General features: G+C 49.5%; 1 protein-coding gene across 7 annotated transcripts in view; it reads left to right on the forward strand.

Annotated features, from left to right (window-relative positions):
- ELAVL4 (ELAV like RNA binding protein 4) overlaps positions 1–27,561 on the forward strand; it is a 194,591-nt gene that overhangs the window by 26,123 nt on the left and 140,907 nt on the right. The window contains exon 1 of one of the 7 annotated variants that reach the window (XM_032966261.2): positions 22,308–22,882. The exons of 5 other annotated variants lie outside the window; for them this stretch is intronic. In XM_032966261.2, coding sequence (XP_032822152.1) covers positions 22,874–22,882 — 9 coding nt within the window. In that variant the 5' untranslated portion in view covers positions 22,308–22,873. Of the gene's footprint in view, positions 1–22,307; positions 22,883–27,561 lie in introns of those variants that run through there. One more of the 7 variants, XM_032966260.2, reaches the window with a different exon arrangement.

A 27,561-nucleotide genomic window follows, 5' to 3' on the forward strand; every position in this document is an offset into this window, starting at 1 on the left:
GCGTTATCCACTGCATCACCGTAACCCCTGTTTTAATCATTAGGATCCACCTATGGATACATGTATTCGTTGCATTTTTTTAATGTATACAAAAGTGATGGTATCGTTTCGAAATGCATAACTACATTACGATGCAAGATGGTACAATAATGAGCAATACACAGCACAGCATGGAAAATGCTGAAGCAAACATAGAATCATTAAAATTTACTACAATTTCACAAACATTGCACAACTCAAGATAGTAGTGTGGCGTTGCTAAAGTTATTACAAATAATAATGTTCTAAATCAGATAAAAGACTTCTGCTGCTTGACAACTTATCAAAAATATTAAATTAGATTTTTTTTGGTTAAAATATATCACGAAAGTTATTAGATAAATCACGCAACGGACAGTTATTTTATCGTAATTACTGGTAATCAGCGACTTTGTTTGATCAGATTCTTATGTTTACATTTTCAAATATGCCGCATGAAACTGAAATGCATAGACATTATTCAGGACTCTATGAAGCTTGCGCTTGAGACATACGCACAAAGTAGTGTGTAGAAGGTACTACAGCAAGTAGGTTCCTAGTTAAACAGATAAGTTGGTGCTGCTGTTACTGCATTGGCAGTGTCGTACCAACACAATTGACAACAACAACAACAATCTTTATTTTATAGATAAAACCCAATCGAAATACAATAAAAGCTGATTAATAATAATGACAACTACATTCACAATATAGATAGAAAAAAAGAACAAACTGTGATCAAAGCCAAGAATAATAATAACACCTTACAATGTGGGAATTATATAATCAGAATGCAAGAAACTGCATAAAACAACTCGTCAAAAACCCCTGTGTGGCCTTAAAAGATAAAAAAAACCCATATCAGCGACGTTCTGGACAATGGCCCTTCTTCATGAGTACAAAAACAGAGAGGCCAGAGAGACAGAGTTCAGTACGTACGCGGGATCCTATTGTGAAGATACCAGAATCAGAATCTTTATTTATCCTGGAGAAATCCGATGAGAAATGTAGCTTTTTTTTCACAGATGTTCAGTCGTTTTCCTGATTATGACACCATACAATGAGAGACGTTTCAGATCATTTTTGCTCGTTTCGTGCTGTAACGAGGCTACACTGAAACGACACAAAAGTTACACTAATCAATAGCCCATGATGCAATGCCGGAGTAACTTAATTACGATGTGTGGTTTGAATGATGGTTAAAGAATGAGAGTATAACATTGCATTCATCTTATTTTAAATTTATTAGGGCGCCTTCGATCAAGACGCTTCATATTTTATGGGGAAAAAACTGCATAAACAAATGATTTGTACGGCAGGGGCGTGCAATGGATGAGGTATTGGTAACTACGATGGGGGGGGGGGGTCGGGGTTAAGAAAAGGGGGGAGGGAGGAGTAAGGGGTCGAGGGGTAGGGAAGGTGGAAGAGACCGGGTAATGGAGAAGAGGTGAGGATTGGAAAGAGGAACTGAAGGAGGTTAAGGAGGGAAGGACAGCTTACTTTGTGTATTGAAACCTCCAGTCGGTCCTTGATGATAGATCGAAAGCCGTGGCTCTGCGACGAGAATGGAATTGTGGTTCTGTTGTCAGCATTTGCCAAAAATGTTTGAAGCAGTACCCTGCTGAATACATGTCCTGAGACTTTTCTGTCTAAATAAAGTACAGAACTAGTACATACAGTCGATGTATACACATATATAGGTCAAAAGTTATGCTCTAGTTAAATTAGAACTGGGCAGTAACCCATATACTTTGGTAGCCCTAATCCAAATACAAGCTACAATTCCACACTCCTATGACAGGGGCCAGTGTATCCACATGACAACCTCAAAGTGGTACAATAAGGCAGGGTTATGTTAAGAGGACATGGATTTAAGTGGACAAATTATTCGGTAATGCAGTTCCATGTGCAGCCATTTGTGTGGAGATTATATACCAATGATAACAACAGCAAAGAGTGGAGTTTGAGTGTTGCAATGAAGCCAGAAGAGTTTATCTGAACAAAATAAATAAATGTGGGTTTTCATGTTATTTATTGTCAACTCTGATTTTAATGACCACCAAACCGGAACCTTGGCTATGCTGTGAACTTACAAATTTCCAATTGTGAGCCACAGCACCGTTCGTTCGGGATTATAACGCATTGTCAATGTTTTCGTTAAAGTTGCGATTTCAGCCATGACTTGTCCATATCGGTTAATCAATCAATCAATCTTCATTTCACGTGCCAATATCACCATCAATAAAAAGCAGGCATCATTGCACATTACAGCAGAATGGTAACGGGACAGGAGCATACATGTATTAATTTCAACTCAAGCGGACCAATTTCACTCCTGTGCATCACATCCGAACCATTCAATCGAAACTAAAAAAAAACGACGTGATGACGGTGATGATGACGACGACGATAATGACATCGACGATGATGAAGACGAAGACTTGCTAATGATCTCATCACCCTTTAAAAAGTAATTCCCGTCGTGACCAGGGCATAATGTCAGACGAGGTCTGCCCTGGCCGACGACCCTGCTAACATTTCCACACCCAAGGGCAGGCGACATCCCCCGAACACTTCTCGCTGTGGCTTAGAAAGGGAACGGAACTGCCTCTGAGAGGACGACGTGGTCACACCGGCGACATTGTATTTCGTGTGTAGGCGATAGGCGGATTTGTAATTATTTTGGTCACCTCGAGTTATTTTGCGGGATTGCACGTGACATCTGGCAGCGAATTGGGGAGGCCTTCATTGAGTAGTGATTAGGCCGCGGCCGATGACGATGATGATGTTGGTGGTGATGATGTATGTACGTATGTATGTTGAACTTCTTTCGCACTGTATATAGCCTGCCGTGCTAATCGGAGGTGCGGTGGAAGGACAACTTATCTAAACACAACAAGCAATTCGAAAGAAATGAGTTTACAATTTAGAACAATGTCAGTGATGATGGCTTCTAGTCGCGGCCCGCCAGCGAACTGAACCAAAGAAAATATTCCGTGAGGAATCGCCAAAAAGCCCTGCCTGTGACAAAGTTCCATCACCTGCTGTATATTTGTAGTTTGCATGTCTCTTTCTCCCTGTGGTCGCGTGGATTTTTTTCTCCACGTCTTCCTGTTTTTCCCTTCACATTGAGATTATTTTACTTCTATAAATGTCCACACGATAAGCCACTTCGTTGAGCTATCATTTATGGTTAGGTCGCGTCTGAAAAACAAGTCAATACCTCAGTCGGGTTTGCCTTATAGCACGGGGATGATTTAGTTTTATTTCTATGTTTTTGGGTGATTTGTTTTCCTTTCCTGTACTTTGCACGACGATCGTGTTTTTGTTTTGTTGTTGTAACGTTCCGACCACATTGCCCCAACTGGACATCAGTGATAAAGAGATTCATAGCTCATCGGATTCCTCCAGCGTAAATCAATATTCCGATTTGGAACGCGCTCACGTGCGGTCCGCTCTGCCTCCTCGGCGAAATATTTTATGGCGAGCCACCGCTGCTGCTGCTGCTGCCACCGCCGCTGCCACTGCTGCTGTTGCCACCGCTGCTGTTGCCACCGCTGCTGTTGCCACCGCTGCTGCTGCCACCGCTGCTGCTGCCACCGCTGCTGCTGCCACCGCTGCTGCTGCCACCGCTGCTGCCACTGCTGCTGCCGCCACCGCCGCTGCCGCCGCCACCGCTACCACCCCTGCTGCCACCGCCACTGCTGCGGCGACGATGCACGGCAGCGGCGTGCATTATCGGCCAGTTTAGTGGAACACGGCACCCGGAGCGAGCGGGGGTCCTCCCTCGGGTTCATGGAGCTGGGCCCTGGGTAGCGGCATAATCGCGGAGTAGCACGCCAGCCAGCCAGCCACACTTGCGCTTTTGTTTATATATATTGAAATAAAACATTCCCGTGAAGTGAAACGCGCTCAGCGATGTGCCCGACGAGCTCCGTAGATTGGGCACTGCGCGTGAAGCCGATCGATTTTTAAATGTAAATAAGTTTTTTTTCTTCGTATACGGTACAGCGTATGTAGGACGTTCGTGGACCGAAGTCAAGCAGAATGCGCCAAATCTCACGCCAGATCTCGCGTCAGATCTCTCGTCAGATCTCGCGTCAGATCTCACGCCAGATCTCGCGTCAGATCTCACGCCAGATCCCACACCAGATCTCTCACCAGATGTCACGTCAGATCTCACTCCAGATCTCACGCCAGATCTCGCGTCAGATCTCACGCCAGATCTCTCGTCAGATCTCACGCCAGATATCACGTCAGATCTCACGCCAGATCTCGCGTCAGATCTTACGCCAGATCTCACGCCAGATCTCACGCCAGATCTCGAGTCAGATCTCACGCCAGATCTCGCGTCAGACCTCACGCCAGATCTCGCGTCAGATCTTATGCCAGATCTCACGCCAGATCTCGCGTCAGATCTCGCACCAGATCTCACGCCAGATCTCGTGTCAGATCTCACGCCAGATCTCGCACCAGAACTCGCATCAAATCTCACACCAGATCTCGCGCCAGATCTCGTGTTAGATTTCACGCCATATTTCGGCAAGTTAAGCATGAAGCTTGAGCCAGGACAGCGCTGGGATTGGACGGGCGACCATGACGCACAAACACGGTCGCCTTAGGGGCTTGCGTGCGGTGTGGGGGTGGTGGGGCTGCGTGGGAGGCAGCCTAGGGGAAATCATTTGTTGTACTGCACTTCCCCGTTTCTATGCCTCTGGCCATCTTAAGCAACCCCGCACTGACCAAACGTGGTGAAGTATAGTCAAATACCCCCCCCCCCAAGACCCGCTCATACAGCAATGGATCAGAATCACAATATGTATTTAGACTGGAGAAATCCGATGAGCTATAAAGCTCTTTTTCACAAATGTCCAGTCGGCGCACGGGGCCAGAACGTTACAGCAGCAACAACAACAAGAGTGCACACAGCCGAGGAAAGGTAAACGAACCGCTTAGAAATGTCAAAATCAAACTATATATATTGTTTGTTTTTCATCTTACCAGGGTAAATAAAGCCCACTGAGGTGTTAACTTATTTGATTAAAAAGGGGGCCTGTGCGTGCACGGCTACAGGACAGATGCTACATTGCAGCACTGCTGGTTCGCAATTGGCTGGTTGGATTCCCAGATGATGCAACCAACCCACCCTTGACGAGTTGTACATCTGGCCGTGCTGACGCCGTGGCTCAAGCGCTTGTGGGGGGGGGGGGGGGTCGGAAGCTCAAAGCGTGGAGTGAGAGCGAATCGAGCCCACGATCTGTCTTTTTTGGGAGGCTGGATAACATGAGGAGCCACTCGATGCCGTCGGAGATGTGGGGCAGTGTCCCCGTTGCTCGTTTTGACTTCGTGTTGTTGTTTGACTTCATGTTGTTGTTGTTTGACTTCATGTTGTTGTTTAATTATAACTCTCTAAGATAATAATTCACAATCTTGATTTGAAGCTTTCGTGACTGCAGGAATCCATACTCTGTGGTTCTTTCGGTAAAGTCACGTAGGTAAGAAATTAATAGATCACGTGACGTTTCGATCGCAACACAAGCAAACGTCATCAGGTGAGCCAATCACAACAGGAGAACTGCGTCACAACAGGGGAACCGACGCAGCTCTCCTGCTGTGTTTGTCTCACTTGATGACGGTTGCTTGTGTTATTATTTTTCTACCTACGTGACTTTACCGAAAGAACCAAAGAGTATAATAATTACAATACACTCAGTGCCGGATTAAGCTAGTGCGGGGCCTGTAGCATTTGTTATAAATGCGCCATTAAAAAAAAACCGCATAAATATTAAAACACACATTTTTTTTTTACTGGCATAGTAAAGTAATTGTATTATTGCATTTACTATACAACCAGATCATGAGACAAATCGGTAACCTAAAACAGCCAGTCGTTCATAAAAGTTGAAGGCAGTATAGTACTATAGTAATGGAGCAAGTGCAGAATCACTGAACTGGAATTGATAGCTTGAAAGCATTTAGCGGCACTGAATCCACTGCTGGATGAAAGCGTTCCCCATTTCCGCTCGTCTGACCAGCCTACTGTACCGTGCTGCTGGTCAGCGGATGGATGACCCAGGATCATATATCGCGTGCCACTGATGTTAGCCGTAGCCAGGAATTGAACTCAGTACACCGGCAGCAAGTTTTTGGTTTAGCTAACCGCTGTGCCCACTTTCTATAGAATGTACATAGAAAGATAGACACTTTAGTTTAAGCAACGTTTGCAACACATTCACTGCTTGTGTGTGTGTGTGTGTTTGGTGTAGCGGTTAGCTGCGCTGCACTCTGAACTCGGCCAACCAGGTTCGATTCCCGCTCATGGCCAACACCGGTGATGACTATCTGAACCGGTCATGGGCTTCCCCTGGGTCAACTCAGCCTTAAATTAGTAGCTGAGGCAAAGGCGGCCGGGCGTGATGCTGGCCACCTCCACCATCATCATCATCGTGTGGCTGTCAAAATGCCCCCCCCCCCTCTGAAAATTAGCGAAGAACCACCACTGCAAGAGGCGGTGTTTCAGGCTAAGGAGCAGATCATCGCCCCTATGCGTGCGCAGTATGTTTATTGTAGCAATTATTTGAATGGTAACCTAATAACAGTTTAGGTGAAGACTGAATAAATGTATCTCGCTGAGTATGTTTCACATTACGTGACGTCTTTTTTACATATATATTATATATAATAACACGAGAAAAAGGTGTAAAACGAAAACGGATTTAATGTGAACTTGAAAATAGATGTTCTTGTTTTCACTTCCGTCTGTGCTAATGATTCTGCTTCAGCTGCAGAATGCATAGCAAGTTGAAGCAAAACGCCCAGGCTACAGAAATAGAGCAAATCGACTCACTGCGTCTGCTGGTGGCCTTGGGAAGGCGTCGACGCGAGGAGCGGGAGTCCCGTACGAGGCGGCTTCCTGCTCAGGCGACTAACTTCTCGTGACGCTCCACTCGACACCGACAACTTGTAGAGAGCAGGGAACCCACGCGGCAGTTGACGTCCACACTTGCCTTCCCTTGGACCCCACCTCCTCGTAAACCCTCTCCACCCGCAAACACCTCCTATTCATAAACCCTCTCTCCTATCCACCTCCTCACAAACCCTCCTATCCACCTCCTCAATAACCCTCTCTCCTATCCACCTCCTCATAAACCTTCTCTCCTAACCACCTCGTCATAAACCCTCTCTCCTATCCACCTCATCATAAACCCTCTCTCCTAACCACCTCGTCATAAACCCTCTCTCCTATACACCTCCTCACAAACCCTCCTATCCACCTCCTCAATAACCCTCTCTCCTATCCACCTCCTCATAAACCCTCTCTCCTATCCACCTCCTCACAAACCCTCCTATCCACCTCCTCACAAACCCTCCTATCCACCTCCTCAATAACCCTCTCTCCTATCCACCTCCTCATAAACTTTCTCTCCTATCCACCTCCTCATAAACCCTCTCTCCTATCCACCTCCTCATAAACCCTCTCTCCTAACCACCTCGTCATAAACCCTCTCTCCTAACCACCTCGTCATAAACCCTCTCTCCTATCCACCTCATCATAAACCCTCTCTCCTATCCACCTCCTTCTCCACCCTTCTCCGTCCCCCTGGGAGTGTTCTCTCCGTTGGCTGACATTCCGTCACCCGTCTTGGTCTATACCGACCGTCATCACTCCTGCTGGCGAGGGGGTCATCTCCCCCCTCCCCTCTCCACCTCCCCCCTCCCCTCCCCCCTCCCCCTCTCCACCTCCCCCTTACCCCCTTCTCCTCGTGGAGCCGTGTGGAGAGTTTTAACTCTTAGCGTCATCACGTGTCTACAGACAAGACAAAGATCCCCCATATAGACTCACCAGACTTGTGGGGCAAGTGCTGTTAGCGAGCATCATTGAAGGCCGGCACGGCACACGAAGGGGGTGGGTGGCCACAAACAACGCCCGGCCGCCTTTGTATCCCCAGTGGTATGTACACATCGCACCAGGTACGGTACACATTTGAGACCGAGTCGATCAAGGGGAGGCCCAGGACCGCTTCAGGTAATCGTCAGCGGGGATCAAACTCTGATGGCCGGGTTTTCCTACCACAGCGTGCTAACCGGTGCACTACCGCTGCCCAGACAGACAGATGTCACCGCACGCAAACGCGACGTGCCGGCGATAAGTTGCCGAACGACTCTCCTAACGAGTGGCTCACATCTCGTCAATCTTATCTGGGGAACTTATGGCCCACAATTTAATTTCACGCGGCCTTCCGCTTCGACAATGGCCCGTACGCAACATTCATCCGTGACCGCCAGCTCCCCAGCAGCACTGATCGGGTATCGGAGGGCGGTGCATCCCGTTCAACCTGTCATCGACGTGTTGGTAATTTTCATCGCCGCTCAGTCACCTCACGCCACTGTCGCCGCCTGTTGCAGTGACAGAAGTGACCGATATGTTTGGTGGTTGCGTGGATGTCTGTCGAAAAAAAAGATAGCTTCATAGCTCATCGGATTTCTCCAGGATAATTAAAGATTCTGATGATTTTGATTCTGAAAGTCCCAGCGGAGCAGGCTTTCACGACCAACGTTACGATTCGCCGTTGGTTTTTGGGTCGGATCGCCGTGCGAGTGCGATGCCAATAAATGTGTCGTTGCGCCCTCCTCCACCCGACGTAGCCAAATAAATAAAGTTGTGATCTGGACAAACGTGCCTGTTTCTTCTTGCTGCAACACTCCGCCGGTGCGTCGTCGCTTTCCAACGCTTGACGACTGGGCGCCCACGCTTCCGACCGCTGGTTACGACCAGCGTCATCAGGCGATCCGGTCGGAATCGCGTGCCGCAACGGATGATGATGATGATGCTCGTTGCATAACTACTGGTTGTATAACGACCAGCGAAACGTCGTACCAAATTGGTAAATTGTTTACGCGGATCGCTGTCCTTCAATAATGACGACACACCGGTGGCGCTGCCGGAGTGGTCAGAAATTGGCCACGTTAAGCTACAAACGATGTTTGGCTGATTTTCATTTGACCAGGTAAGGCCCACTGAGCTCTTCTTCAGAAGGGATCTGGCCACAAATAATAGGTCAACCAATTGGCTCATAACGTGGCCATTCATCGTAGCCAAGCACTCTAAACGTGGCGATGTCGATTCTAAATATTAAGGGAAAAAACCGGAGGACCCGGAGAAAAATGCACGCAAACACGGGAAGAGAGAGACACGCAAATTCCAAATATACAGCAGGCGTCAGGGTGGGGATCAAACCCACGAACTTCCTGCATACCAGGCGAGGTAGTTAACATCTCGCCACCGCGCGACAACTTTATTTATTCGGCTGCGTCGGGTGGAGGAGAGCGTATGACACACATCGGAATTTCACTCAACGTGGCGACCTGACCGTCTGTTGTCGGAGCAACGCGCCTTGGTTGCGTTTCCCACATTGTCCAACGTGAATCATTCATACGGGAGGGCGGTGGCGGAGGGGCAGGGTTAAGAGACCCACAAAGACTTTGAAGTGACCGTCAGGCCCGTTCCAGTGACGCCGCAGCGGTGCAATTGACGTCGACGTCCTGGAAATTGCGGACATCTCGGGTGCAAAATGTCATCAGGCAACATCTAATGCGGCATGCAGTTATCCCCTCGCTCATTTCCACATTATGCCTGTGCTAATTAAATGCCCCTTGCTAATTAAATGCCTTAATTATGCCTGTGCTAATTAAATATCAATACGGTACACGGTTAGTGTCTCCCCCTTGCTCCATGCAGCATTTGGCTACTCTCTCCCCCCTGACTCTGTTAGCAGTTCCCGAGTCAGCGGCCGAAATTCCACATTACCCTGTCAGGTGGCCCGTCTCTCCGTAAGAATGCGCCTGTTGCTTTGTCGCAAAGTGGTGATAATTTTATCGACCCCCTCTAGATGGACGATTGGCTGAGGTGACAACCGACCCAGGCTTTCAGCTCGTAACGTTCCACTGCAATCTACTGCTGTAATCGCAGCAACAAAGATGCGTGTGTATGTCTACATTGATGACGACGATGATGACGACGACGACGACGATGTGAGCTCATTGAGAATGTGCTGAGGTGATGATAGGGTAATAATAATATTTTAACGCGTAGTAGTAAGCTTTCGCGACCAATATTATCCATAATAGAGGGTTTTTTTGGGGATAGAGGAGTTAGATCTCGTAAATATAAATGTGTTGTTAAACCCGCCACCACCCAAAACCGAAGAAGGAGGATTTCTCCACAACTCTGGCTGCCGCCTGATGATGCTGCTTGTAATTACCGGTGAAACGCCGTACTCGAATTGTAAATGTTGTGGGTTTACTCTGCATCACATCGATGTGTTGAACTAGTAACGAATTGGCATGCTTTGTTCACCTCAAAAACCTTGCGAATTGGCTGTGGCGGGTTTAATGACACATTTATATTCACCAAATCGAACCCCCAAAAAACCTCTATTATGGACAGTATTCATCATCGTAACGCTTACCAATATGACCTCGTGATTATCGTAATAGTCGATGATTAAAATTACGGGAGCCCATGATCACTGTATCCTGTGATAGCATGAAAATTAATCAGCGCTGCGCTCAATTGCATCCGATCTCAGAAGCCTAAGCAGTAATGTTTTTGGTTTGTTACAAGGTGAGAATGCCAAGAGACCAGAATAAGTCAAATTTTCATGGGTGACCTGGGGCATGAGTCAACCAGTAGGGGGAGCAGAGAGGGGGAGGGGGTGATGATTGTTGCTTGTGAAATCCAGATTGTGTAACTGACAGTGCAATTTACAAATTTTGGCAAAAATTGGACCCTGAAACACAATAGCCAACTATTCCTGGAAATGACGTCCCGTGATCTTTACCGGCCACTGTGAAGCGGACGGCGAATCACGCTGAGTCTTAGGACTCTTTCAGAAGGGTCCAGCTGCTGCCGCCGCTGCTGCATTGGCTGTTTTATTTATTTAAATATATATTTTTACGAAAAATTCGCAGCCAATTTAATGATGAGTTGTGTTCATTATACATCATGGGAGGAAACTGGAGCACTCGAAGAAAACTCACGCATGTGACAGGGCAACACTCTATCCCCGTACAGATGGAATCGGGGGCGATGTAACACGTGTAACATCCAAAACGGCATGGCCCTCTCTGAGTGTCAACAGAGTACCCGGTGCGGTGGAGAACACCAATACCGATCCCGCACCGTGTCGGCCTTAATAGGTGCTCGCCAACTAACAGCGCTTGTCCCAACCAGATGGCGATTAGTCCGCTTGCTGTACGGCCTTCTCCTGGCGAGCCGGGTTACGGGCACCTCCTCGACGCCCAAGGGTAGCAGTAGAAAGTTTCACAACAACGTCTGTCTGTGTGTGTGTGTGTTGATCCACCAACCCTCCCTACTGATGCCTGAGGCCCTGGATCGCCGCGGTGGTCCAGGGCCTCATTTGGCCATTTCTGCCGGGAGCCTGAGACTCGCTTTGTAATTTTACGACGGTTTACGATAACAAACAAAAAAAATTTAAGTGACGCCTGCAACACTCCGGCTCAGATTATTGGATGCGTCGCCACTCCCAGAATGAGCGTGGGTGTCAAAATTACGCTTATTTTCCTGTTCGTGAATGCATTCGCGCACTCTAAGCGGCGGCGAGCACGTGGACAAATCATCGTGCTCTCTATTTCAAGAGTGCCAATTGCATGCGGTGATGTTATTTGTTTTTCCGAGGCCAGAGTGGAGTGGAACTGGAGTTAGAGAGAAATACGACGGGCGGCTGGAAGAGTGTGTTCCAATCCTCATCGGGCAGGGTGGGGGCGGACTTGACCTGTTACTATCAGCGTATGCCAGTGGTGGAAATTCAACATTCCCATTACGGGGGAGAGTCTGTCCAGAAGACAACCGCTGTTGACTTCCCCACAAAGTAGTCCTTATGATTCTATCAACCCAGGAGGGATGATGGGCTCTGTCAACCAACCTCCCGCCCTTTTCCCCAAGCTGGATTTTAATTCACAAACCTTCCGATTGCGAGCGGCTTGCTCTATCGTTGGGCCACCCATTCCATCGTGTGCCGTGCCAGCCTCCACAGGAGCTCGCTAACAGCACTTGCCCCAAAAGCCTGTCGAGGCTATACGGGGGACATTTGTCTTTGTGGTGCTCGCCACGCCACTCGCTTCACGCGCTGTGCCCGCCTTCGTGGGGGGTCATTGCTAACCGGGTGCCTAACGCACGTGCGCCCGATAAGTACTCAATAATTTGCGAGCCTTATTGTTTTTTTTTATTCCGAATTACGCACGAGTGGCGACACGCCGAGTCGATCAGGCCTCGAGGCTTACCATCTGATACCGGGCGAGTAAAGCGAGGCGTGTTCTGCCCCATCCGGTCTTCCTCGCAGCAGTGACTTCTGGCTGACCATCGAACAAAGATGCTTACTCGATCACGCGCTTTTAGATGCCCTTCTGCGGCCGTCTTGAACGCTCTTCCTTCGGAAATTAGGAAGCCACTTTTTCATTTGATCGGGTAAGGTCCACGAAGCTGTATAGCCCTTTTTCAGAAGTAACCTGGCCACAAATGATAGCTCAACGAAGTGGCTTACCACGTGGAGGGTGATAGCAACCGAATACTCTAAACCGGTGTTCGTCATTGCAAGGCCCTTAGTGGCCTTTCGTGCGGCCCCTGACAATACACAAATGTGAATGTGCCCCTTGCAGGCGGCGTGGCGACCCCTCACACCGATTGATGTCCTATGGGCGAACGTCGCCCGCCTCTGAAAATGAGCGAAGAACACTGCTCAAAACGCATTTTTCTAAATGTGGAATCTCGATTGAAAAGTAATTCAAAATCTACCATGGAAAAGTAATTTCTTGAGAACATCTTTTGCTGTTTCATTTGTTGTCGTTCGCCCGCACCTCCGATTAAGCACGGTTGGCTACGTACGGTGCGAAAGAAGTTCAACACACACACACACTGACACACACACACACACGTACGTCAGTACTTATCCGATGCCCACGTGTCGCGCTATTACGTTCGTTGCGTCGCCTCAGCAAATCAAGCGACGGCCGCGGTGTCCGAGGCGGTCCGCGGGCTGTCACTTTACAGAACAGCAGTCAGCAGGTGAACGCCATTTGAACATTGTCCGGACAACTGTCTAAATTAACAACAACACAAAACGTGAGCCGGAGAATGCTTTGCGGAGAAATTGATTCGCTGCGGAATAATCTCGCCCGCATTCCCGTTACATTAACGCAAATGAAGGCTCAACATAGAATACCCCCGCCCGTCAACCTCACGGGAAGCGATTTGCGATGTCATCACACACGCGTCATGTGCACGCTGACGCTCGGGTCACGTCGCGTCTTAGGATTTACACGTGAAGCCGCGCGGAATTTCCCCCCACAGCCATATTGCCGCTCTTTTATTTGGGGATTTCTGAGTCTCGGGCAGTAACACGGAACTGTCACCGCACGGAGGGGCTTTGGTCACCTGACGCTAAGGGGCCTCGTTGTTGTAGGCGGCTGTCGACACACTGTGTGTGAGCTGTGGCATCAGTTGTTGTGTCTGTCTGTGTGTGTGTATATCCGCACACACACACACGTGTGCTTGCATTTGGAGAGCGGTAGAGTAGCGGCTAGCGCGCTGCGCTACGAACCCGATGACCCAAGTTCGATTCACGCTCATGGTCAACACCAGTGACGATTAATTATTGGAACAGGTTGTAGGTCTCCCATGGTCGACCCAGCCTCAAATGAGTACCTGCTGCAGTGTGTAAGCATCACCACCGGGGAGACAAAGGCGGCCGGGCGTGGTGTTGGCCATCCACCCCCTCGTGTGCCCTGGTGGCCTTCATAGGTGCTCGGTAAAAGCACTTTGCCCCAACAGTCTGTAAAGGCTATGGGGGATGATCTTTGTCTTTGTACAGTACGTGCATGATGACAGCTCATGTTCTCATCGAGTTCGTGTTAAGAATCTAATTACGAAACTACAATGGGAAGTTAAGTGAAGTGCAATCATTGTGACAGCTTCTGCCGGACGTCTTGACGTCACCCCGTTTGCCCGTTCACTTTCTGGCGACAGATGCGAATACATTTAACCTGAATCGGCAAAAAAAAAACCAAATCCTATCCCTGTGTGGGATTGAGGGACGGGGGGGGGGCAGGGGAGAGGGGGGTGCTGAAAGTCACCTCTAGATGGGAAATAAATAAATAATCTGGCAGGACCTTGAGGCCGACGGTCGAGATGAAATTACAATGCTCAGGGGCTCGCCGTGCATCGCCGCAATTCTACAAAGTTGGTGAACTCCACGCACTCAAATTGGTTGCTTGACCTCACGCTATCAATGCCAAAGGTCAACCGACCCATTAGTTTATCCCTATGACCTAACCGTTGTCATTCTGGCTTGCAATGAAACCACGGGTCAATATTTCCATCGGAGATGAGGCTGATGCACACGCACGCAACGCACATTTTCAAACGTCTGTAAAAGAAAAACAATTATTCACTCCGTAAAACAAAATCCATTCTCATTTTGCCATCTCAGATAAAGCGGGAACGTTTTGGGTTTCCCAGCCTTGCGTGACGCATCCTGTAAGATCGCATTCATTTGACCGGGCAGTGTGGCGATTTGTGAAGACGTAATTACACGAAAATAAATTAATAGACACATTTTCGGGGAGGAGAAGGATAGAGATGGCTCCCCGTGTCACAAGGCCAATTCTCAGCGTTGGGGCTCAGCTCTGGGGTTGTTTCCTCTGCCGTTGGCGGTCCCCGCGACGTTCATTGTTGGATGTTAGCTTCGTGGGGCACGGTGTGTGGGGCTGCATGTTCCTTGGACACGTTTGCTGACGTGCGCGCTTTACCCGATCCGTGCGTGCCTACGCCTGTTTGCCCGTGAATCCTGGCGTGTGACCTCAAGTGGTTTTGTGTGTATGTGTGTTTGTATGTTTGTGAGGCCGATGATCGAGATGAGGTAGTGCAGTGGTTAGCGCCACGAACCCGGCGACCAGGGTTCGATTCCTGCTCACGGCCAACACCGGTGACGATTATCTGAACCGATCCTGCGCCTCCCTTAGGTCGACTCGACCTCAAATGAGTACCTGGTGCGGTGTGTAAGCATCGCCACTAGGGAGACAAAGGCGTCCGGGCGTGGTGCTGGTCACCCACCCCCTCGTGTACCCTACCGGTCTGTTAAGGCTATAAGTGGGGATCTTTGTCTTTGGTAACACAGTGGTTATGGAACCCACTACACCACGACACCCATGCAATGCCTATCCATGCACAACAGCCATTGGTCACGTGGTATTTTAACCCTCCCGAGGGATCACCCTTAGGTTGACTCGGCCGAAAATGGGTATCTGGTACCGCCGTAGTCCGATTCAACGGCAGTTGACAGGCAGGCACGTGGTACAAGGTGTCCCCTTGTGGCGCTATTCCGGGCCAGATAGCTGCTGCTCAATACCATCGCTAGCGTCCAGCGCTCTATGACTGCACAGATATGTGCGGGCGGGGGGAGGGGGGTGGGGGAGCAGGAGAGGGTTGTCTTTGTCCGTGTGCGCATATCTGTGCTGAGGTTTTCATTTAATCAATTAATGTGCTCAACTCAACGATTCAGGCAACAACAGAAGGCCCTTGGAGGCGTTCGTGATTTCATTTGAATAGGAAAACCCCGCATAGCGGCGGTTAGGTGTGGTCAAGGTCACAGCGTCTCCGTGGCTCGGCACAATCAGGGCGTGGACCGCAGCGTCGTGAAGCCGCTCGAGTCTGCGCTCCTTTAAAGGAGGAGGAGGAGGAACAGCAAAGCCCTCTCGTCGTGACCAGCAGCAGGCCTCGACATTGGGCGTCTAGCTCTCGCAGCACATTGCTGCTCCCATACGCAAGACTACAATAGTCTATGGGTAAAGTTTATCTATGGGCAATGTTAGTCGACATGCAATGTAAGTCTACGGGCGATATTAGTCTGCGGGCCATCTAGTAAACCACTGTAGTCTGTGCTCCTTCAATGGAGGAGAAATATCAGAACTCCACGAACTCTCTATCCTGAAGCCCTCTCGTCGTGGCAAGCAGCAGACCTCAACATTGGCACTCAGCTCCTGAACCACAGACTTAGTAAATGTATTTATGCTGGAGGAATCCGATAAGCTATGAAGCTCTTTTTCACAGATATCCAGTAGTGCTGCTGCCATCACCATGCACAACAGTAGAATATAACTAAGAAGGGCAGTGCATCTTGAGCCGTGACCCCGGAATCATTAGCGGAAATTCCACACGCCTAGGACAGGGGCCAGTCCCAGTCAACACGAAACGTTTGTGCCAACGTTTCCAACCGCATGTACAATGTTGGCACAACGTTGGGCATGCTTACTGGGGTCTGTCTTACCATGTGACTATAGACGCCGTTGGTTTTCTCCAAGGTGGAACTCGTTATGTGGTTGACTCGAGAGGCGGCTGTTTGGCTGGATCGATGCCCCATACATCGCGATGTTCTTCGACGGAATTACGGCCGTGCAACTTGGAGATAATTTTTGAACGCTTTCCAACCGAGGTTAAAAGCTTAAATGCATTAGCTCTGGCTGAGGATGGCCAGTCTGTTTGTCTGTGAAGGGGGGGGGGGGGGGGGGGGTGGCGTCACGATGTCTCTGGCAAAGACGGTCCGATACAAAAAAAACTTGATGACGAGATCGTGTTGCTATTAGGGGCTTACCATTCAGGAAATCAGATATTTACATCGGAAACAAGATATTTACCTGGGAAACCAGATATTAAAATGATAAAAGAAGATATTTACCTAGGAAGTCAGATATTTACATGAGAAATCAGATATTTACCCACGAAACCAGATATTTACCCGGGAAACCAGATATTTACCAAGGAAACCATATATTTACATGTGAAACCAGATAGTTACCTAAAAAAACAGATATTTAAATGGGAAACCAGATATTTACCTGGGAAACCAGATATTTACCTATGAAACCAGATATTTATATGTGAAACCAGATATTTACCTGGAAAACCAGATATGCACCTATGAAACAAGATATTTGCCTAGGAAACCAGATATTTACCTAGGAAACCAGATATTTGCCTTAGAAACCAGATATTTAACAAGCAAACCAGATATTTGCCTAGGAAACTAGATATTTACATAGGAAACCAGATATTTACATAGGAAACAGATATTTGCATCGGAAACCAGATCTTTACCTGGGAAAATAGATATTTACCTGGGAAATCAGATATTTACCTAAGAAACTAGATACTCCTTTTGGAAACCAGATATTTACCTGGCAAACCAGATACTTACCTAGGATACCAGATACTTACCTAGGAAAACAGATATTTACCTAGGAAACCAGATATATGACCAAAACTAAGTAAAGAAGATCCCCACAGCGTTGATTGCACATGTTTCAGGGTCGGAATCGACCTCCTATATATCAGGCGAGGTAGTTAACATCTCGCAGCCGCGGCGACCTGTCTTTGCTCATCCAGCCACCACCCACCACATCATGGCAACACCCCCCTCCCCCAATGAAGGGTCACATAGTGCCTGGATTAACGAGGTGTGTGCGGTTCACTCAAATACAATGGGCGGACCGAAGGCCTAAAACGCCAGCTGCAGGCTTTGGCAGAAGGGAAGACGAGATAGCGATGTGTGGGTGGCACAGGTTACAATGATCTCTTGCGCAGAGCCGTAGTGTAGAGGGTAGCGGTTGTTGGGCTGCGTTGCGAAATCGGGCGACCCGAGTTCGATTCCCGCTCACGGCCACCAACACCAGTGATGGCTATCTGAACCAGTTCTGGGCCTCCCCTAGGTCGACTCAACCACAAATAAGTACCCGGTGTGAAGTGTAACCATCGCCACTGAGGAGACAAAGGCGTCCGGGCGTGGTGCTGGTATGTATTTATGTTGAACTTAGTTGGTGCTTGTGTGTAGGCGATAGGTGGATTTAAATTAATTAGTCATCTCCAGTTATTTTGCGGGATTGCGTGCGTCAAAGGTGGCAGTGGATTGGGGAGGCCTTCATCCAGTCGTCGATAGGCCGTGGCCGGTGATGATGATGACGTTGGTGATGATGATGACGTCGGTGATGATGACGTTGGTGATGATGACGTCGATGATGATGATGACGTGATGATGATGATGACGTCGGTGATGATGATGACGTTTGTGATGATGATGATGACGTCGGTGATGATGATGACGTTGGTGATGATGATGTGTGTACAATCTGTTGAGCTTCTTTCACAGCGTACGTAGCCAACCGCGCTAATCTTAGTTGCGGGGGAAGGACGATTAAACTAAACACAAAAAGCCGTTGTAAAGAAATGAGTAGTGGTGGTGGTGGCTTTGTAGCAGAAGTTATGGACTTTGCTGGAAAAGAGGAGCGCAAGACAGTGCGTAGAATGTGAAACAGCAGAGTCCTGTAGAATGAATCTTCAGCCTCCATCATTGGCACCGTGAGTCTTTTAGACGTAATTTGTGAAAATGATGCTTCGATGCTCATGGGGGCAAAATGTGCCACGCAACGTTTGCAATGAAGAGATCCCAGACATGATAACAGTCACAACGCGTAACAAAATAACATGGTGACAGAAAATACGGCTCTGCTATTATTTGTGTTACGACTAGGTCCATTGTTATATTAATCATACGTCATTCATGAGCGCATTTTCAATGTCATTATAAGCATGTCCATGCTCGGTAAAGTAGTGAGATTATCATCATCATCATCATACAACACAATAAACATTTATCGTCATTATCACCACCCTCATCATCTCACCCAACTTCTTAACCAAGCATTCGCATCGCCAATCAGCTCATTCAATGTAACGATGAAACGCAACTCTGCCCAAGCTGTCAGAATGCGGATCACGGTCGTGGTCCACCAACCCCGGTCTTATACGCGGCAGCGCTACGGGAGCTCGTGTGGGGGAGGGGTGTGGGGGGAGGAGGCGTGTGGGGGGTGGGGGGGGTGTGGGGGAGCGGTAGTATAGTGGTTGACGCACTGCGCTACGAACCCCGCGATCCCGAGTTCGATTCCCGCTCACGGCCACCAACACCACTGACGATTATCTGAACGTCTCCTGGGCATCCCTTCGGTCGACTCAACCTCAAAGGAGCACGTGGTGCGGTGTGTTAACATCGCCACTGGGGATACAAAGGCGGCCGGGCGTGGCGCAGGCCACCCACGCCTTCGTGTGCCATAGTGCCGGTAGCCTTCACAGGTGCTCGTGACGAACAGATAGGTAGGCGATGGTGGGTGGATGGATGGTGGGTGATTGTCCCACACACACACATAGTTGCTCCTCAGCCACCCCACCCAGTCGTGTCAGTCAAGTCACACGTGAGGCGACGGATGGGTTGAGTGAATGCAGTGATAGTTATAGATGTAGTTAGATCCTTCTGCCAAAAAAATGCACTGAAAATATTACAACGCCGAGAGGTGTGAATCACAAGGACGCGCCGGCCTGCATACAGTGCTCGCTAACAGCACTCGCCCCAACAGTCTGTTAAAGGCTATACGGGTGATCTTTGTCTCTGCGACGTGTTGGGGGGTGGGAACCTGGGGTGGGGGCGTGTGGTGTGGGGGGCTGGGACGTGCCTTTGTGTTCTTGGCCACGGGACGAGTGAACATATGTGCGTGCGTGCGTGCGTGCGCGCGTGCGTGCGCGCGTCACTCGTGCACGCAACTCGGCGGTGGCACGCTTTGAGGAAACGAAAGGTCCCCAACAGGACCCCCATCTGCCATTGGATTTTCGTTTTGTTTCCTCCCCGTTTTAAGAAGAAGAAGAAGAAAAAACACTGGAAGCCATCTGTCCTTTGTGAACAACAATTGCATTATTATCCTTGGGGGGGGGGGGGGGGGGGTGGGGGAGTTGTTAAAAAGGAAAAAAAATCACACCAACTAACATTTTTGTTACGTGACAAATTTGGAAATGCCTCCTTGGGAAATATTGTTCTTTTTTTATTGAGCTCCGTTTGTTTAGTTTTTTTGGAGGAAAAAATTGCGAATACTTGGCGAGGACGAATGCTATTATTATTTTGACCCTTCCTGATTGTTTTGTGTCCTTACCACGAATGATCGTCTCCCGCGCACGTTACACCTCAGTCCCCACCACCATCCCAATCAACCTGCTGCAGACACCTGTGGACTTTGTGAATTTACGATCATAGGTGGGGAACACCCGTGTGCCCACCGTCACAAACATTCATCCTTGCAGCTCTCTTTCCTTTGACCTCATAGAGAGGGCTAAGCTTGGCACTTGCACGGAGCTAGAGGAGAAGAGATGGGCTGATGTGGTACAGGATAAAAAACACGAGTCGAGTTGACTGGTTGTGCTACCAAGAGGGCTTGGAGGATTTGAGAGGACTTACTGACAGCTGGTACTAGCGATGTTGAGGATCGACCTCTGTGTGTGTGTGTATGGAGGAGGAGGCTCCTGAAAGGCGCTACTTGGCAACTGGCAGCAGCCGCCCTCCAGGCAACAACAATGGGTGGGCGGGAAGGAGCGATGCTCACAACAAGGAGCAGAGCGTTAGGCAGATAAATCTTAGCGAGGTGACACGGTGGGGGGTAGCGCAGGTGGTGGTGGTGCGTCTGCTAGTCACGCTGGCCAGGTAACCCATGCCACCTGGATCTGTCTCACCACCGTTGATATTGATTTAAACTACGCTTGGCACACGTTCTGGTGCCTGTGGTGGTGTCATCGCCACTTAGCGGCAAGTTGTTGTTTGTTACGTAGGGAATCATGGAGCATCACAAAGTCGGGGGAATGACCGAGATTGTGGTTTGTGGTGGTGGTTGAGGCGAGAGGTGTGAAGCCTGGCTGGCTGGGTGAGTGGCTGGGTGATGGTGGTGGCGCATGAGTGGAGGCAAGGGTGGAGAGTGGAGAGAGAGTGGAGGGAGGGAGGGAGAGTGAGATTAGACACATGCACGGAGACTAATGAATAGATCGAGGGGTGGGGACAGAGAAAAATGGACATTGGGAGAGAGAGAGAGGGAGCAGGAAAATGAGAGAGGGGGGTTGGGGAATCGTACGCATGCAGAGAGACGTGAATAGAGAGGAGTAGACAGAGGAGAAGACATAGGAGGAGAAGATAGACGTATGCGGAGAGAGTAAGAGACGGATGATGTTCAAAGATATACGGAGAGGCGGACTAAGACGCAACGAGAAGCGGATCAAAGTGTAGATTCGTGAATAGCAGCGAAGCGACGGACGAGAGAGACAGGCAACCAGAGAGTGCGGTTGGAATTATACGCATTGAGTACGAATAGCCGGAGATGGAGAGAGAGTGACAGCGAGAGAGAGGCGCCGAACAAACAACGCGCAGACAGAGAGAGAGAGAGATGATGGAGAATGCAGCACTTGTCGTAGTTATAAAAAAGAGAGCGAGAGAGTGAGCGAGAGAGAGCGACATGGAGTAGGAAGAGAGGGGGTAGAGAGAGAGAGAGGGTGGCAGAGAGGGGGGTAGAGAGACAAGGAAGTGGTAAGGAGAGCAGTGCGAGAAATATTTTGTTAAATCTTTCATTTAAAAAGGGGGGGGGGGGTGGTGTTACATAAAGCAAAGCATTAAAACAAAAAAACCGAAATGATGAACGAAGCAAAGTGCCGACTACACCGAGCATCTTCTTGTTTCCCCTGATCGTAACAAAACATGAGAGAGCGAGCGACACAGCCGAGGGGAGTCCAGGCAGCAGCGACGAGGCGGCAGTAGCGAGCGTGCAAGCGCCAGTGATAGACAAAGAAACAATTAATACGGACATAAGGAGATGGGGCGAGCGAGAGAGAGAGAGGGGGGGGAGAGTTGCGGGTGAGATGGGGAGAGATCTCCAGAGATCCGTTCGCAAAGGTGGGGGGTGGGTGGGTTGGATGGATGGGCGGAGGGTGGGGGCTAGAAACCGCGAGAGCGATTGAGAGACGAAGCAAAGGCAACAGAGAGAGAGCGAGAGAGAGGAGGTGAGAGAAAAAGAGAGCCGGGGATAGAAGAGAGAGAGAGTGGCGGGCAGAGGAGAGGGGGGGGGGGCGAGGAAGGGCGTGGAGCTCTGCTCGCCAGGGGGAGGGGGATGGAGGAGGGGGAGGAGGATGGAGACGCGGGGGAGTGTAGTAGAGAGCGGCGACGGTGCAGCGCGGAGAGAGGAGAGGGAGGAATCAGTGGGGGGAGGGGGGAGACGTGGGGGGAGACGTGGGGGGAGGGGGGAGACGTGGGGGGAGGGGGGAGACGTGGGGGGAGAGCGACCCCCCCCCGCACGCGCTCCCGCCCGAGCCAATCGGAGTATAAAACGCGGAGCGTGGGGGCCCCCTGCGCCTGCTATAAAAGGGGCGTGCAGCGTCGTGGACAGCTCCAGTCTCACAGCACAGGCCGGCCCGCTCAGGCTCATACTTTCTTCCTGTCCGATTTTTTACGTAATTCATAACCGGGGTTCTTTTTGTTTCTTAGCCTTCCCTCCCCCCTGCCCCCCCACTACTTCTCAGTAATTCCATTTTTCTTTTTGAGCCCCCCCTCCATTTTTTGTGTTGTTTTTTTTTCTCTTTCCACCGCACGGCTTTTGTTATTGTTGTTGTTGTTATTGTTGTTAGTAGTCGTAGTGGTCGTTAGTCGTCCTTATAGATTTTTCACACGGGCAGGGATTTAGAGGAATATTAATTTTGTGCAGGAGAGTCATTTTATAATTGTGTCTTTATTTTTTTTTGGTCACCGTTAGTTATCTATTATTATAATTACAATAAGCATAATTTATTATTATTTATTCTGCAATTAAAAAAACGAAGCTTCTTCAACTGTTGGCTTCATTTCAAACGCCCAACCATCCACAGCACCAGCACCAGCATCGGGTCGGCACAGCGATTGTACACGCGCTGGAAGAATATTACTTCGAAACAATGGTCACGGTATGAGAACCAATTTTACATTCCGAATTTGCTTCGTTTAACATTTGCTGATTTTCACAGCTGCAAGCAAGGTTGTCGGTTCGTAGCAAGCAGCAGCATTGTGCATTTAGCATTGATTTTACATTTTTATCATCATCATCGCACAGTACGTTGACTCGTTTTGAGATTTATTTGTGTGATGGGTTTTTGAATGCAAGTCGTTCTTAAGGAATTCCCATTTTTTCTTAACATTTGGCGACATCTTATTGACAGACATCGGTCGGAGGAGATGACCCCTCTCCGTTTCACGCGTCGCGCCTCGCGTTCGCATTTTTCTGGTGCACAACCGGACGTGGCTAAATGGGAGCGTGCGTGAGGACCAGATAGGGAGGAGAATGGTGGCTGGATGGATGGGTGGTGGGTGGTCGATTGTCACACACACACACACACAGAGCTGCTCCCTACCCCATTACCCAGTGTTGCCAGTCGTGTCACACGTGAGTTGACGAATGGGATGAGCCAATGCAACGTTAGCTCGATGTTGTTCGATCCCTCTCCAAAATATTCCTCTGAAATGATGACAACGCCGAGACGTGTGTGTGTGGAGTGAATGACCAGGCCGTGTCGGCTTTTATAGGTGCTCGCTAACAGCATTTGCCCCAACAGTCTGTTAAGGCTACACGGGGGATCTTTGTCTCTTGAATGATTTGGAATGGGGGCAGCAGAGGAGTGGTTGATACGGCCCTTTTGTGGTAGGTCGATTTATCTAGATCTTTTTCCGTCAAGCCTTTTGTTCTGTAGGCACAGAGCCAAAATTGATTCTTGATGGAAGATTGTGAGGAGGTTACTTTATTTGTGTGTGTGTGTGTGTGGGGGGGATAAACAAAACTGACAATCAGATCTCACAGTCTGGGCAATAATACAAAGGGGTTACGTCTCAAACGTTACACGGAAGCGTGGATTTGCATTCGTACGAAATTGCCAATATTTTTACTTCGCGTTTGTAATGTCCAAACGACACACACACATATCGTGCTCCGCAGACATTTGACGGTGTCTATAGCTCGATGTGTTATTTTGTATTCTGCTTTACGTTTCATTTTTGTTCCGAGATGCGCGCTGGACTCTGTGTGAGATTTTAACTTTTTTTTTTAATAACGGCATTTGCGACGTGTTAACAGATTACTGCATTGCGCGTTTGTAATTCGCGATTGCGAGGGGACTTCCTTTAACATCAACCTCCCGTTAAAGAGAGACGTTGATTGGGAGTCATTAAAGGTCTCAGTTGTTTGTGCAGCTCACTATGCTCGGTTATGTAATCGCGCATAAAGACGACGTTATATTTCTTTGAACCTATCTAAAGATAGGTATTCGAACCTATCGACGTCAGTTTTAACCTATCTACGTGACTTTACCGAAAGACCCAAAGAATACACACACAAGAGTCACAATTAAACATGCAAATTCCTAGTGCACGCATGTCACATATGCACACATCTGACATACGGGGCTAAAAGTGCCCCGTATGTCAGATTTGGATAAATCATTTGAGCGCAGCGTTCTGGACAAGTGCCGTGCACCGGAGTTCTGCATCGTCAGTTTGTAAACAGGCTCCCGGTAGGAACGTGCCTTTGAATGTAATATTCTACGTGCAGCAGATACTTTCACTTTTCATTTCACTCCCATGATTATTATTATTAAGGCACGGCTCTCTGTTGCTCTTCACATCTAACGCGACGACGAGAAGCGAATTCCACAGTCACAAAGGAGGGCATTGTATGCGACGGGGCCGCGAGACCTGAGATGCGTTTTGATTAGGGCCACGTTTGATTGCTGTGCGCGACCGCGCGCGTTTACTGCACTCTCAAAGTAGCCGGCCGGTCTGAATTCTAAATCCTTCTGTTTGTGTGAGCTTCAGCAGGCGACAAGGGTGGGGGGGGGGTAGTGCTCGCCGCCTACAAGCAAAACAATGAGATGCCGGGTTCATGTGGCACCTCTTGCCATGCGCACTGGAAGCCTGTCGGTCCGGGTAGCACGTGCCTGCCTTTCCCCTCGTTCTGCGCCGATTCTGTCCCGAACCCTGCACGCTTGTCTGGCTGGTCCTTGCTGCATTACCCCCCTCCTCCTCCTCTCCGGTCGAGCCATTCTCTATCTGCTGCTCTGTTGACCGATAACACGAACCAAGATAAAAAAAAAATTGTTGCAACAATGCGTGCCCCTAAGCCGCGTCTTTCGCCGTGTGCCCGAGTACGTCACGTGGGGGTGGGCGTTGTCCAAGTTTGTGCGCGAGACGGCCACTCTGTAGGAAACTCAATAACGTACACGGCCAGCTCGCTCCAAAATCAGATTATCTGCGCAAATCCTCCCCCGGATCGGCCGGACTAAAACAAAGTGGCCTGCACGCTGCAATGCACGCGGCGTGGGTATCAACACGCGCACGCTTACACTGACCCGCTCGCATCCCGTCGTGCCATTACAACGATACCCAGCCGCAAATCCGAACGAACCCCCCCCCCCCACCTCCACCCCCTCGCTTTCCTCCCTCCTCCGTCTGTCGCAGAATTCCCGAAGGTTGTCATTCCGAGTTGATTTGCAACTTTCTCGCGGCGTTATGCGGTTAGTCGCGTGCCGAGGTAACCAAATGAAGCCGTTCGCTCCCGTGGCCAATTAATTGCCCGCGTCTTTTTTTGTTAATTGTTGTTAATTACCGCACAGTTTATTATTGTAATTATGCCTGAAAGAGTAGCAAATATAAATATGCATTCGGCAATGCTCCATGTAGGCATCGCACTGCTGTGACGAAGGCCCACTGCCCGGAACGTCGCCTCTTTCGGGCAGAGTTGTTGACGGATTGCGTTTGAGTTTTTTTTATTTGATCGTCATTTTGTTGTTGTTGTTGTTGTTATTTGTGCTCGTACCGCTACTTGCCAACGCAGCATTTACGAATATTTGTTATTTTTGCATGACGACAACAACGACTGCTTCTTCTTGTGTTGTTGTTGCTATTGCTGCTACTGCGGGAAGTTGTTGATTTTTTTCTGGGTGTGGTGGTGGTGGTGGGAGGGTGGGGGTGGTCTCCCCCCCCCACCCCTCCAGGTGCTGGACGCTCTGGAGTGGCGGCTCTTTGTGTGGCCGATTGCGACGCTTTGTGCTTTGTGCCACGGAAATCAACGCCGCGTTCTTGAGCGAATTGCCGGAGAGTCGGTACCCTTTTGTTGGAGAGTGGCCCTTTACCTGCGGGAGGACATAATTAGGGCACCTTTTATTTGGCAGAGGGCGGTGTGTTTCGCGCACCGTTATTAATTACTGATCCAAGGTAAGGACCCTTCATTGGCTCATGCAGGATGCTTTCTTTGTGTGTGCGCGCGCGCCATAATGTCTCATTACTATTCGTATTCAAATCAGACACCACCGAGGCCATCGCCACAATTAAATGCCGGCGTAAATTAACAAATGTATTATTTTAACGCGAGGATCATGAAAGGGTGAGTGTTCCTTTTGCGTCTTCTTGCGTGTTTATTTTCTCTCTTCTCAACAAAGCCTATAAGGGGAAAGCGTTTGACACAAAATTCACACTCCACTAATGCAGACTGGAAATTAAGGTGGCAGCGGGAATGCCTTTTCACCCAGACTATGCATTTTTAATCACGCAAAATATTGAATCAATTTATAACGGCGTCGGCGTTCGAGGGGTGGAAATTACGCATGCATCGTCGTGGAAGTGGCGCGGGAGGCGATTTCCACAGCCACACCACCGTAATTGCTGTGTGCGTGGACAAAAAAAGAATCACAATAATTCACGGTTTTCTGCGGCAGGAATCGTGGCTTTGTGGTGATTAAAAATAGGGTCGGAGGAAGGCACTTGGGACGTACAGTTGAAGCCCCATTCCAACCACGCGGGGAGGAGGGTGCTGGAGGCATGAATCCACAGCAACCGGCCATGGTGCACGGCGTCTGTGTGTACGTGTGCGTGTATGGGGAGACAAAGGCGGTCAGGCGTGGTTCTGGCCACCGTCCTCCTTGTGCGCCGTTCCGGCCTTCATAGGTGCTCGCAAACAGCACTTGCCCCAACCGTCTGTTAAGGCTATACGGGGGATCTTTGTCTTCTTGTGCTTGGGGGAGCAGTCGTGTAGCGGTTAGCACGCTGCGCTACGCTACGAACCCGGCGAACCTAGTTCGATTCCCGTTCACGACCACCAACACCGGTCACGATTATCTGCACCGGGTCCTGGGCCTCCCCTAGGTCGACTCGGCCTCAAATGAGTACCTGGTGCGATGTGTAAACATCGCTATTCGGGAGACAAAGGCGACCGGGCGTGGTGCTGACCGCCCCCTCCCCATCGTGTACCGTGTCAGCCTTAATAGGCGCTACTCGCGAACAAGCACTTGCTCCTACAGTCCGTCAAGACTATAGGGAGGACCTTTATTTTTGTGCGCGCGCGCCAATTACCTACCCGCGCGGAGCGACCCCGCGTCTCCGCGAAACGTTTTTTTTTGTTCGCGGTTGCGGCGGTCGCTGCCGCTTCCGGGGGGGTGGGGGGGGGCGTCGGTTAAGTTCAAGGCCGGACTTTGCCCGCGAGAGGAGAGGGAGAGAGAGAGAGTCGTGAGCCAGCGCGTGTTGGCAGATCGACTCGGGTTTTGTCATCGTTAATTGCCATCGCCACCGCCACCTCTGCGGAGCGTGCGCCAGAGGGCACGGT

Source organism: Petromyzon marinus, chromosome 35, assembly GCF_048934315.1.
Source record: "Petromyzon marinus isolate PM22_M1 ecotype Great Lakes invasive population chromosome 35, UKy_Petmar_22M1.pri1.0, whole genome shotgun sequence".
NCBI classification, from domain to species: domain Eukaryota; kingdom Metazoa; phylum Chordata; class Hyperoartia; order Petromyzontiformes; family Petromyzontidae; genus Petromyzon; species Petromyzon marinus.